Source organism: Falco biarmicus, chromosome 2 (assembly GCF_023638135.1).
Source record: "Falco biarmicus isolate bFalBia1 chromosome 2, bFalBia1.pri, whole genome shotgun sequence".
Classification (NCBI taxonomy): Eukaryota; Metazoa; Chordata; class Aves; order Falconiformes; family Falconidae; genus Falco; species Falco biarmicus.
The window spans coordinates 34,034,439-34,049,015 of NC_079289.1; the positions used below are offsets into that span (position 1 = coordinate 34,034,439).

General features: G+C 36.1%; 1 protein-coding gene across 2 annotated transcripts in view; it reads left to right on the forward strand.

The window, feature by feature from the left end:
* Positions 1-14,577, forward strand: part of VWA8 (von Willebrand factor A domain containing 8) — a 185,933-nt gene that overhangs the window by 42,176 nt on the left and 129,180 nt on the right. For both annotated transcript variants that reach the window (XM_056329815.1, XM_056329816.1), the window contains exons 10-14: positions 3,834-3,965; positions 5,258-5,392; positions 5,475-5,552; positions 10,409-10,569; positions 11,352-11,465. In XM_056329815.1, coding sequence (XP_056185790.1) covers positions 3,834-3,965; positions 5,258-5,392; positions 5,475-5,552; positions 10,409-10,569; positions 11,352-11,465 — 620 coding nt within the window. The remainder of the gene's footprint in view (positions 1-3,833; positions 3,966-5,257; positions 5,393-5,474; positions 5,553-10,408; positions 10,570-11,351; positions 11,466-14,577) is intronic.

Consider the following 14,577-nt stretch of genomic DNA (forward strand, 5'->3'; position numbering starts at 1 on the left):
TCAAGTTGTATAAATCTTTTCCTTGCTCATTGAAACTCTGCCAAGACCTAGGTGTATTCCTTGTAATACTTGTCGTCAGTAATGAATTCATGTGAAATATTGACTTATACCTTCCCTGTGAGAGAAAGTAGTTTGTTATGGTGTTAGTCTTGGATGTGTAAAGATGCTTTGAAATGTGGGGCCTTGTTTGAAACTAGTTAGCATCAAAAAAAGTGTTTATGGATTGCACACTAATCCAGCATTAGCAGTGATCTTGAAAGGTGTTTATGATACAGAACATTTGTACAAGTGGTAAAATTTGCAGCATTCATTAGTTCATTAGCTTGCAACAGACAGAAGTACTAAAATAAACTTGAGAATTATGTGCCTTTGTGTACAAAGATCTTAATTTAGAAGATCTTGCAAAGAAAAATATGACTTGGTTTGAATTCTGGCCTTTAAAATTATTCTGTGCTTGCATGAAATTTTGGCATGACAAATTATTTTGACAGTTAAACATTTGAAATGTGATTACAAAAATTAAGTAAAAAATTTATTTAAACTTTTTCTTTACAAGATTAAGATATAGAGAAATCACTGCTTTCAAGGAAAACAGCCTCCAGTTAAACATTTCAAAACAAGCTTAAGCACCTATGATGTTTCCTAGAGTATTGAAGTTTTTCCTGTATGCTACTATATATAGGCATTTATAAACATCATCATCTTCATTTAGGCTGTGTTTCGTGGCTCACAAGAGACCCCAACTGTTCTATACTTATTTCTTCATTGTTCTGTAAGCTTTTAATATATTACTTAAGATTCATCAGAGATGTTGGGTTTGCTTTTTCAATTCTCATGAGCGTTTTGTGTGCCTTTTTTCCCCAGTGTCAGAAGCATGCACTGTTTTGGTTCTTTTTAATCTTCTAATCAAGAGAATCTTCCTATCAGGTTTTAAAAGCAACATGTAGATCAGATTCATCTTAATAAATGAGCAAGTCCCTTTTAGCCTGCTATCATACTGTTCTAGAACTTCTTAATTTTTTTCATGTCTTGGTTAATTCTTTGTTTACTGTCTTGATCTTATATCAGATAAAAACTTGTTTGTTCCCTTTGCCTCACTTTTGAACACCCACTTTAATCTTACCTGACGTCCTCCTTGAAAACTTACCCTGCCTTGCAGTAGGGAATCTTCAGACTACATAGGCACTCCCTCATAGAAAGTGGACAAATAGTTCAGAAAACTGGAATCTTTTTTTCTTGTCTAGGCAATTCTGTTCACTTCTAAGATATTTCTGTTGCAGATTTTGGAAGGAAGGATTTGTTTCTCTCTTACTCCCCCCAAAGTAATTTATAATCTTTGGGGTTTTGCATAAAGGAATGCTCTTTAGTGCCAATACATACGGTTGTAGTGGAATCTGTCTTGACTTCATCTGTCTATCCACTGCATCTTGCAGTAGCAGTTCATATTTTGCTTCTTGTGAAACAGTTCAGTCCTCTTGTTCCTTGAAAAAATCTCTTTCCTTCCCATGCAGAGAATCTTCAGGAAAGATCAGTTGCCTATGGATGCTTCTTTTGGATAGCTTTGCTGTCTTGTGGTTCAGCATAGCAGTTACCTGCAAATCCATCTCGTTTAAGCGCTCTATTCTTTTGTCCAGCTGGATCACCAACATATTCTTTGCAGTTTCCATGCTGAGACATTACTGATCATTAGATACTTCTAAGTGCTCAGAATTCCTCTTCGTCTTTTTTTCTAATTCTTACAGTTTGCCTTTTCTCACATGTTTGTAGGCATGCAGAATATGGCCTGATGATTATGGACTGCCAAACCACTTCCCTTGTTTTTGGCAGCTGGTCTTTTTCTTTCCTTTTGAGTCTGAGACAATGAGGCTGCCCACTTCTGGCTCTCCAAGTATCTCCCAGACTTTCTGATACTGAATGTGCTCAAGAGTTGTCCTTCCAAGCCACAAATATTTTTTCCTTTGCGGCTATCAACTTGGACTTTGTATAGGGGAAGTTGCTTCTGGCTCAGGCAGCAGTATGTTTAATGTATTGTACATCCATTACATGCCACTGATTCCATATCTAGCTATCCTAATTCTAAATGAAGAACTGCATCAAAAGAGATCTGTCTTACTCTGAAAGCTGCAGAAAGTTTTGTTTGCTGCTCCTGTCCAGGTATAGCGTGGTAACTTGTTTAACTACTACATTATCCAGTTGAGCAGCAGCTCCATGCTTACATGTGGTGAATTCAAATTGTACAAATTCTGTTAGGTGAATGAAAGCTGTATGAATTCAGTAACAACCTCTACAGAGATAGACAGTGCTCTTCCACTGTCCTAATTTACAGTCTGAAAGGCTAGCTGTAAAACTCTAAACAATATTTTAAGAAAACAAAACCAAAACAAAGCCTAACCTAACAAAAAAAAACAACCCCAAAAAACACACTAGAATTTTTAGATTCCTGAGACCTTTGGATGAATAAGGTCTGCTGCTGCTGTCTCCATATCTTCCTTGTTTGATATAGAGGCTGCTGGTGCAGATAATCTTGCTTGCTCACTCTTTTGTTGGTATCTGATTAAGGCATTTTAGTGTACAGGCAGTTTGCAGTTTTGTGTATGAGCAGCTTTGGCCCTATCCAAAATGCCATTAACTTAGTAAGAATATTATAATTTACTAATGGCCATAAGAGTGAGAACATCTGTAGTTCATTTCACAGAATCATAGTTGGAGAATTTCTTAGAATCATAGTTTGAGATACTACTCAGTAGGCATTCCTGTCCTCTGTTGTTGTTCAGATTTAATGGTATCTGAAGTAGACTCAGCTGTTACAATAAAAACACAATTTGGTGCAGCCCTTTACTAAAGCCCATTTATCTTAAATTCATGTTTGAACATGACATTTTTGTAGGCTCTTTTTCCAGAATGGGAATTTGCAAAACAGAGCTAAAGTGTTTGTACGAATGCATGTCAGTTTTCTTTCGACTTAACAGGCAGTGCTGTGAATCCTAATAGTAATAAAATGATGTGCTTTTTAAGAATAATTTTACATTAATGACTTCTGTTTAAAAATTATTTTTTTCTAAGAATTCTGAGTTGGATAATACTCCTTTTTCTCTTGTTTACTCAGGTTTCACTCTGTTGAATAAAATCGCTCCATGAGTTCAGTAGTTTCAGTTAGTGGATTTTTTGTGCACAAACCCCCTTGATATGACTTCCTCTTCTCCAGCAAAATAGACTTTTAACAGGACTTTTAAAATGGTTTTCATGCTTTCTATATACAGCATAAAATGTAGAGTATAATGCTCAAAAGATTGGGAAGACAAATCTCACGGGTTTTGTCCTTCATATACCCAGAACATGCTGAAGGCTTAATTTGTACAAGTTGTCCTCAATTTTCATTTTATGATAAGGCTGTGGAGCTAAGTAAACATAATATTTGGTGGTTATTTTTATTGGTAGCCAGATGTTCAAATCTGCAATTGGTTGTAATGACCTGCAGAGATAGGTGATCTATTATTACCCACGCTAAAGGCTATCATCTGTTTCTCTTATTATTTTGGTCTGTCAGGCTAAGACTTGGCAAAGTCACCATATGACATTTTCACTTTACATCTGTCACTAGAGTCAATAAGTAGATGATATACAATCTTTTTGCTTTGGTTTTATATGTAAAATTTATGGGCCATCAAGAATGCGAACACCAGTATGTGAAGTAAAAGTTGAAGTAAATGGATTTAGGACTTCACAAGCAATTAATCTTGAATATACTTCTGGCCTTGTTTTCAGAAGGAACAGTTTTAAAAACCAGAAAGCTGTATTTAATAATTAATTTTCTCCACCCCCTAATTCTACAGCGTTTTGAGCTTCAAGATTCAGAAAGTCACTTGCTTCCCAGAAGGATTACAAAAGTAGAAAATGTACATGGAACCAAACCCTTCAAGGCTGATGTAACTGTCCAGATTGGTGAAAAAGAAGTGACATTCCAGGTATGAATTTATATATCCATCAAACTGTGTATGTTTTTAGATATCATTAACTTGTTTTCATCTTATCAAGAATTTGACATTTGATGCTAAAACTCTTTTGCACTGAATATTTTTGGTAGAGTAACACATGATATTTGTTAGAAAAGCATTTAGATACTGGAATATTGGATTGTGGATACGCAGGATTTTATTTCTAGATAAACTCATACTTTCCTACATGTGATTCATTTTAAGTTTCTTCTATTAAAAGAAATGCTGGTTTAGAATAACAGAGTACTTGGGATGCTTGTGATGCTGCTTTCCCTTTTTCTTGTAATAAAAACAATAGTCTGTCTACACTCCAAATAAAATCTGATGAGTGCTTGGTAATGTTCTGATACAGGATGTTGTGAAAATGGAGCAAAAGTAATCACATCAACTATGATTAGTTTGAGTTTCTTCCAATGAAGTTTGACCTGCTAGTGAAATAAGGTCTTATTCAGGAAACAGATGCTGATCTGAGAATGTGAAGTTGATGTTGAATTTGGAGAGGTCTAGAGAGTCTGTGAAGAAGGTGAATTAGTGGGAGTCATAAAGAGATCATATTCACATTGGTGAGGAATATCCTCAGAGTTTGTATCATGATGAAGTGAAAAGGGGAACAGCAGCAAATGGGAATTTGTCAGGAAAAGGTGAGTTTGTAGGGCCCGATGCAGCAGTTTTCTGAGGGAAAGATTTTTGCTTTTGTTTGACATGTGGGTGATAACTTCTGGAAATAGGTCTGCAGAATGTCTCTTTGGGAACAGGAGGTCATAAGGAGTTTGCAGGTGAAACAGTTTCCAGACTAGAACGGGAAGTGGAAATAGAGCAGTTGCCTTAAAATGGAGAACAGCTAAAATTCTCCAAAGTTCTGGTCAAAGTAGTTCCTTCAGATTTTCACAATACAAATTGCTCTTTCTCTTCTGTGTTTCTCTGATGAGCAAGAAGTATTGTGGGTTTTATATTTTGTCTCTAGCATGAACAGCCTCAAGTTCCTTAAAGACCCCAGTGCTGTAATTGAATTGGTTCACATTTTGGTGGTTTTTGTGGGTTTTCTTTTCATGAAGAGTGGGTGAAGGAGGTGTAAAGGAGGTTGTCTATTCGAAATCATATGATTGAATATTTTTTAAGTGAAAGATTTAGATTTGATGGATGACAGTCAGCAAAATATTACAGTAGTTTGGAGAAGCATAACCTGGTCCATACAAAGCCTAAGTTATTACAGTGTAGCTTATTTATTTTTTTCTTTTTTTCTTCTTTTTTTTTGTTTACAGGTTCCAGCTGGGACTGGGCTGTTAGAAAAGCATCCTCGATCAGATACTTTCATAAGGACTTCCAGCCATAATAGACTGTTGGCAGAAATGATGCAATCCCATATGGTTAAAGATATGTGTTTAATTGGAGGAAAAGTAAGAATTCAAATTTCTTTTCTCCCTCCTTCCCCAAGTTCCTTAGAATGTAATCTAGTTCTCATTTTTTTTAACTTTTTAGGGCTGTGGCAAAACAGTTATTGCTAAGGAGTTTGCTGATATGCTGGGATACAGCATAGAACCTATCATGCTTTACCAGGTAAGTAAACTGTCTGCTTATGATCATGCTTGAAATATGATCTAAAATATAATACACAGATGTTGATCCTTTGTGTATATTCTCTTTCTCTCAGTGATTTTAAAACCTGCAGCTGTGTTCATACATAGCTGCAGCTTTTAAAATCACTGATAATCACCAGTATGGGTTAAAAAAATGAAGGATAGCAAAGATTTCAAAGTTATTGAAGTTTTCTGATCATTAGCATTTTTTAATCTCTGTGTTAGAATGCTCATCTAAAATCTCCTCTTACTGCAGGCCTAAATAGAGGGGGGTACTCTGCAGCAATACAGATAGTACAGTGTTATTACATATAAACTAGCCCTGATACTGCTTTCCTTCAATTTTATTGACTTCATTGTGAATGTGAAGGAGTGGTAACAAAATGGTCTCTCTCCTAGCCACAGAGAATTGTCAATTCATTCTGTGATTTGGGATGATTGAGTGTCATCAAGAAAACTTCGTCTTTTGTGTCTTCTCCTATTTGGTGGTGGGGTTTTTTTTCCATTCTGAAGTATGTTTTCTGCGTTTAGCTCAGAGTGGTGATCACTTGTAATTCATGCATGTTGAATGCTTCCAGAAGACCTTTTGTAGTTCCTTTTTTTTTTTTTTTTTTTTTTTTAATTATTCAATATGCTATTTAATCTTTAATGGAAGTCTCTATTGTCAACACTTTTTTTATCTTGGAAGAGTTTCTTTATTGTATTGAGAATACATAATGGGTTTTATGTTTCTGGGGAATTTTTTTTTTTTTTTTAGTTCAACAGCATGTGGGGAGGGATCCTGACAGAAATGGGTGGTGAGGTTGAAGTGCTGAAACAGACAGAAAAGAGAGGGAAAAGAGAAATATTCCTGATGATGAAAAAGGACAGACAGTCTATTTTATGTCTTCCTGCAATGTTGAAGACCTCCTTACACAGGATCCCACTGCTTTTCCTTCCCCCTATATGGCTTCAACTGATAAAGGCGCGGACTCTGAAACTGTTTCCATAGATGGAGTTAGACAGACGACTTGTACCCTTTTCTTACGCTTCAACTTGGCCAGGTTTGGGTTCCAAACCTACAGAGCCTCATCAATGCACTGTCATATTCATAATAATATACTTGGATTCACAGCAGTACCTATTACCTTCTATACAGTGGTGTATTAAGATAGGTGTGTAGATTCTGAGCCAGAACTGAGTGTGTCCAGCTAGACTGCATACTTCTTTCTGGACTTGGCACTGTAAACACATTTTTAAAACATCCCAGGAAAATTACTTTTTTGTAACCTGATGGATTGCAAAACACAGGTACACCCTAAGTTGTTTTGTTGCATGCAATATATTGGGTACTCACCGGCAATATTAAACAATTATTTGGTTGAAAACATGGCCCTTCTTTTTCAACATTCTACCTTTAATTAGTGTGGCTTCACTGAATAGGAGCAGAAGACTTCCGTTTTGGAGACACATGAGAAGAACTGACAATTAAATTAGTTACTCAGTAAACATCTTTCTTTCAGAGGGATTTGTAATTCCTACAGAAATAAAACCTAGGCCAAGAGTTTGAAGTATTTCCCACTGAAGTGAACCTTTTCTTTGTTTTCACCGGGATTTGATCAAGTTCAGAGAGCTGAGTGTTTTTATGGAGAGGAGAGGCTTTTTGGTGATAGTGTTTCCAAACACTATCACTAAGGCAAATAAAAGACTGAGCTCGTTTACTATAAATTCCTGTGTAGACAAGTCTGCCTAAGATCCATGTGTGTATCTATACATACAGATATTTCCTATCTATAATGTCTTCAGTAATCTCAAAAAATTTTACAGGAAGCAGTGTATTAAAAAATGATTGAGTGTAGCTGAGCTCTACATCTTCTGATGAATTTTAAGAATGCATTCGTTTTTCTTAAAGTATGTGATAACATATCAGGGGTTTTGCATAGCAAAGTAATAGGATAATTTAATGACAGAATAAATGTTAAATGTATTAATTAATAAAGTAATTCAGCAATGAAGGCTATGAAAAGTTTGATAATGCTGTAAATTTAGCAGATTTTTTTGCTTAAGTTCAGAAAAGTGTCTTGATTTTTTTGAGGGACGCACCATATTGTTCTAAATCCGTTTCTAAAATTAAGGAGGTTTTTATCTGTCCTATTCATTTTTTTCCCAGTAACTTCAGCAGGCATATGAATAAGTAGTGGGGCATCTTGGTCTGAAGCAGTAGCACCGGTTTTCTTCAGGCTCTGTGAGGAAATGAATTCTTAGATTTTGTTACATAATGTTTACTTTTAGTTTTAATATTTGCATCATTGTTCTTTCCCTCTGAAGTTTATTCAAGGACTTGAGTAGTATGAAAAGGCATGGCTCTTTATATTGATTTCACAGAAAAAAACCTCTAAAACCTTTCATGTTGTGAGAATCAAATTTAGCTAAACCAGGAGTTCCCAAACCTTTTGAGTACATAGATCATCTCTTATACTAACAGTTGGCTCAAAGAACAATTCCTGTCTCATTTGTGGTATCTACATCATCATACAGACTTATTATATGCAATTCCATGCAGGCAAATCGCTGACAAAGGGAACGTCTGATTAGAACAGGTTTGGTTTTAGGTTGTCTCAATGCAGTTAAGCAACAGTAAATGAGAAGCAGCAGCCAGCTAGTTCTTTGTGGACTGTAGCTAGGGAACTTTTCATTTAAATTGATTAAAAGAAAACATTTTCTCCCCCCAGAGTTCCGGGGGGAAGAGGTGGTGGTGGTGATGGAATAAAGCAGCATTCAAAGTGATGTTGTAAGAGTTTTCCATCCTCTTCTTCCCCAGTATAAACAGTCTTTTAAGCACATCTCTAGTGTTTGTGTATTGTGATGTTTTTGTTTCTAGGATTTCTTTTTTAATTTTTTTTCATGACCTCATAGTTTTTCCTTAAAAATACCTTCCAATTTTTTATTTGAGAAATACTAACAAAATATGAGTCCAAATTGGCATGAAGAGCAGGAAACATAGATTTTTCACTTTATAATTGCCAAGAACATGATTAGCACTTTGAGCCATGAGAAAGTGCTAGTTTGGGGGCTTATATTGCTGTGGCTGCTGAAGGGAGTGGAACAAAAGTTACCCTACTTATTTTCTCTCCTAAGCTTCTTTTTTCCTGTATACAAGATTTTTTAGAAAATAAACCCCACAGTGTACAACACATAAGTTACAATGACTGCTACAAATTGAAATAAGCATTTTGTTTCACAAGGCAATATAATGTCGCCATTGCTTTGCTCAAAGTAAGGGGAAAAAAATAATTCATATACTTCTCTTACCTCCACTACAAAGGGAGGGATTTTTAGTGTTAGAGTATTATAACATTCTGTCTCATAATGTTGTATTTTTAGTATCATATATTAAAATTGGTTTAGAGTAAGTAAATAGAAACAGTAAATCACTGGGCAGGTACTTTGCTGTGAAACAAGTCCCTTACAGAAACTGTGCAGGTGTTAGCAATTTATACTTCTTTTTAATGAATTACCAAATTGAATCTCACTCAACCATTTAATTAATTTAATATTTCAGAAAATATTTTGCAGCAAAATATACTTCTGAGTTTATCTCCAGAAAATTAATGCATGGTTCTCAAGTGGTTGTTGGAATTACAGATGAACATTCTGTATAGCGTACTAGGCTCCCAATCGGTTCATACTGTATGTTGTTTCATTTCTCTAGAGATGAATTATCAGAGGTGTGCTAGTTAAATATTCAGTTATACAGCATTTTCTAGCCACTGAATGCACACTTTGATGCAAGTCCTAAAACCACATTTTTCTCTGGCTTTGATAAAAATGTTTCATATCCTGGCTTTAGTCTAATTCATGAATAATATAGAAAAGAGCAAACACAGCAGTAAAAAACCAGAAATACAACAATAAAAGTCTATTTGGTGGATTTGAATGTGTGACTTTAAATTTTAGAAATGTAAAGGGACTAGACTTTGTCCTGTTATTTTAAGGCTTTTAAGGAAATGTGGGAAGAGGAAATGATTCAGGCCATATGACGTAATGTGTTCTATTTTTATTCTTTAAAGTTCAAAGGTTTTATAGTTGTGAAAAGGACATATGCAAAAACTACAGCTACAATAGAAAATATTTTTCTCATCTGATTTTAGGTTAAGTTGTGTTCACAGCACAGCCTGAGGAAGGAATTTCATCCTCCGGGTCACAAAATGGCTATTACATCTTTGTTGCTCTAGTGCTTACCTGTTGTAATGGAACATCTAAAATAGGTTTGCTGGAGGATATGCTAGGTTTTGCCTTTGGTTTTGATTTGCCCCTGAGCATTATTCTGTGACATACTGGGTACTTAGGATGTTAGGATAATTTACACATTACTGGCTTCTTTCTTCCTCTGTCCTTTATTCTTTGATGCTTCCACTGCATTTTCCTGCTGAGAGGTGGAATGTCATGCTGCTTTGTGTTCCAGATTACTGATGAAATCTTTTTTCTTCCAGGTGACTTTTGTATGAAATGACTTGTTTGTTCCAGGTGTAGACTGCTGCCCCCTTCTGTACACAAAGCTGTGTACAAATTGTCATATGTTTGCATTTGGGGGGGGGGGTGGGGGGGGCGGGGGACAGAAGGAAGGCTTTTGTTCTGGTTTCAAAGAGGTGATATTGGCAAGTCTAGAACTTCCAAAGACTATTTAATATAGTGGGTGTGTATTTCTAATTCTCTTTGGAAAAGTAATTGAAGATTTCCTACTGATCTTCTTTGGATATATTCTCAGGAAAAACAGAATGCAGTTTTTTAAGGAGAAGGCATGTACTTGCAGATGAGGAGCATAAATCTGTTCTTCTGATGAATTGATACTTACAGGATATGACGGCTAGAGATTTGCTACAGCAAAGGTATACTCTTCCTAATGGAGACACTGCTTGGAGACCATCGCCACTTGTTACTGCTGCTCTGGAAGGAAAGCTTGTTATTCTTGATGGCATTCATCGAATTAACCCTGGCACTCTAGCTGTACTTCAAAGGTCAGGATATGAGCATGGATAAGTTGGCTGTGTGTGATCTGTTTATTGAGCACATGCATACTGAGAAATTAACTTCCTTCTGATGAATATGACTATTAAATTTCAAGAATACTTTAAAGATTAAGCTGGGCATTGAAGTTTCATAAAATATGTAATATTCAGTCTTAAATACAATACTTAAAAGCAGAAGCAGTTCTTTCATGTTCTCTGTAAGTCTATAATAATATAGGAGATTTCAGCTTACAATTTTTGTAAAATCAGAATATAAGTCTGAATTGAGGAATGAGGTAGATTGTACTCTAAATTTATGAAATCTAAAGTCAGTACTATCTGCACAATGATTTGAAAATGCTATATGTCAGAAAATGTTTAAAATACTTTGCATGCATTCCACTTCTAATTAGAATATGATCATTGTGGTTATATGTGAAAGCATACTTTATATTTATATTCAAGAGACAAAACTAATATATTACTTGGTACAAGTATAACAAAATGGCTGTTTCATGCCATTTATGTACGCTCCACTGGTAAGACAGAATTTTTTTATTTTTCATATTTCTTACCATATCTATTTAAACTAATTGGACTAACTGACCGTGCACTAACACTGTTTGCTTATGCATGTTATTTTACCTGCACACCTGGATGCATCTTAAATTGGTATAACTTTTTACTATGACCCACGTTGACTGGAATCACTTTAAAAGTAAGCTCTAGTTGGTATGTATTTTAAAAAGTAATCAAAGGATATATAAAGCTTATTCTTTATTTTCAAATAGACTAATACATGACAGAGAACTGACTCTTTATGATGGCACCAGATTGTTAAGGGAAGATAGATACCAAAACTTGAAAGAAGAGTTACAACTCTCTGATGAGAAACTACAGGAAAGGTAAAGTATCAGTTATTACTATAGAATGCAAACCGCATTTCATCCTGTGAAGAGCTTAATCTTTTTTTTTCCTTTTCTTTAAAAAAACATGATGAAAAATGCTTCCTTATTAAACTGATACATTATAACCGTTAAGAGAAGCATGTTTTAAACATCAGTTTCCTCATAACCTTTTTTCTTTTTGTGGCATGGGAAAATTATATCCTGTTTAGAGTGCTTGAACTGAAAGGAAAACATTGAATGTCCTTGAACAGAAGGAGTTAGAAATTGAAGAGAAATAAGTACATAAAACCATAGCAATAATGGTATATAATATTTAATTTTGGAATGTTTTGTTAAGAATGTTGGAAAATAAAACTGAATTGAAGTTAAATACAGTTTGTTACTTACTTTTGCCTCATTAGCTAGAAAGCTGGTATTTAATTTACAGCTAATATGGGGCAGGAAATCCTAAGGATGGGTTGGGACCCATTATGCTTATTCTTTTTGTTTCTTCACTTCCACTTGTCTGCTAGAAACATTCCACAGACAGAAACATTTTTTAGTCCTCTGAGGCCATATTTGATACATAGTCAAACACTGCTGACCAAGTTTAGTTAATGGGAGGGATACTGTTGAGTGTACATCAAAACAAATGTGATCTAATACTCAGTAATATATAAGGAGCTAAACATACTGTGATTCTTAAATGACTCTAATGTGCAAAAAACAGTTGAAGTCTTATATCAGATGTCCATGCTCATATTTACACTGCAGGGTGTGCACATGCCCAAACTTTGAGGAAGCCTCATCAGTCATAGTAGGGATGCATTTGTGATGTGCCCACTCCATTTCTCTCAATTGTCTTACTGAATAAGATTTTTTCTTTGACCTCCTTTGTAGTCAGCTCTTTAGGAAAGTTGTTTTACTGCCTGGTTGTTTTGTTATTTCTGTTTCCCTTTTGATCCAAAATACAGTGGTGGGGTTTTTGTTTGTTTTAGTTTCTTGTGGTTTTTTGTTTGGTTGGTTTGGGTTTTGTTGGGGTTTTTTTTCCCCTCAAAAAACACCCAAAACCAAAACAGATTTCATTTTAAGTCTTCCATAGAATTTATTTTGATTTTTTTGTAGGTGTGGTGTAATCTAAGCCTACTTGTTGCAGATTGTATCCACGCTGCTGAGGCCACACATCCAGCTAGATGGGCATTTCCTGCATTTATTTTATTTGGGTGAAGAAGTATGTATCAGGGAAGTGTTCTGTTTATCAGGATTTTAAGCCCAGACTTTGAAAAGAGAAGCAAAAAAGCTCTGAGGATCCATCTTGGATGGCGTCCCAACTTTATGTTGGACTTTGTACTTCAAAGTACATCTAGTCATTGTGTGAGTCTTCTCCCTGCTCTGTGCTCATGGTCTTGTCCAAGGTGCTTTCAGGCAGAATGGGTAGCGTCTGTGCTGTTTTGCTTACTGTACGGTAACCTTTAGTTCTTGCCAATACAATCCAAAAACCCAGGCAATTCATCAAACATTCATCTTCAGTACTACCCCTCTTCCTGGATCAAATCTCTCTCGTAAGAATAGAGCTTTACATCTGGATTCTACATCTCCCTGTTTATTGTAATTATGGCTGTTTGGCAGTTGACTCCCTTATGACCTTAATTATTTCTTAGACTATGAAAGCTGTCCAAGCTGTCATCTTTAATGACCATTCGGCAGATCCATCTTCTTGCTGTGCCCACCTCTGTAGACATTTCCCTTTAGTGTCATTGAGTAACCTTTTGGTTCCGCTGTTCAGTGCTTGGCTTTCCTTGGAATGCTGTCCCCCTTTCCTTGAGTTAACAATGTACTGCTTTTACCTAGCCACCTTAATATTTTGCAACTTAGTGTATCGTGGATTGCTAAGCTCTTAATTATCTATTTGACTGACAATGAGCTTTCACCCTCTGATACATAAATGAGGTGTAGCTGTTGTCAGGAATACATTTCTGATTAGTACTTGATCTTAAAAACAAACAAACAGAAACCCCACCGTGTAGGCAGTCTTGCCTCTGGAAGCTCAGTGTGACTATTTAGCACTATCTGGGATACAGATGAAAGTTCTTGGTACTGAATTAGCTGAAGTCCATTGTGCTGAGAATCCCATCTTCTCTGAGGTGAAACATTCAATCTGGCTGGCCCTTGTTCAGCTTTCTTCTGTACAGACTTACCCAAAAGAAGCCCGGGTAAGGTAATGCAAGTGTGTATTTGCTGCTTTGGTTTTGGCTATGGGCTGCTTTGGCATACTGAACTACTCCCTCTGTAGAGAGTGCACTGTTCTCATCAACCTGTGAGGAGCTGAAAGTGTTTCAGGACCTCATCCTGGTTTTAGTCCCTTACACACTCTGAAAACATCACTACCTTTCACTGGCTCCAGGATACAATATCAGTAATTACTCTTCGATTCCAGGACAACGTTTTTCCCTGCTACTCATCCTTTTCAGCAGCAGTCACCTGTCACTGCAAGCTTCAGTACCTTCCAGTGTTGCAGAATGGCTGTGCAGATTACGCTTCTCTACAGACATCTTCTCATCAAATGATATTTAGTGTACTGACAGCTGATATAATCACAGACTAAGAAAACGATGGTGCTAACCACCCCTCATTTGTCTGCAAGGATGGCCTTTTGGAGATGTTATATAGAATATGTTGTACCTTGAATTTATTAGCAGATTGGGTGGACAGATTCTTGCTTCTGAGTCATGATTGGGAGATGCTTTCCATATTGATGAGAAATGTTGTCTCTTTTGCTGTAAGTCAATGGCTGTAGCTTGTGGCTTTAGCTGCATTTCTGATGTTAGACAAAAAGAGAGCTTTACTTATCCTGATTTACTGGATTTGACTAAAGTAATTTTGGTACAGTTGCTCTCTGCCAGGCCTGCAGAATATATGCTGTCATTCCCAGTTCTGCTGGGACTGAGTCTGAAGTGTCCAAGTGACACATTAAGACTACTGTTAATTTTCCAGTAAGGGAGTTCCCTATAGAAAGTGGTTTCAAGGCTTGATTCTTTTAATCAGGAGATTTATTCCGAGTTTTTTCCCCTGACTCTCACTCGTTCAACCTCAGTTTTCATTTGTGTATTGGGAACCAATATAGTACGTA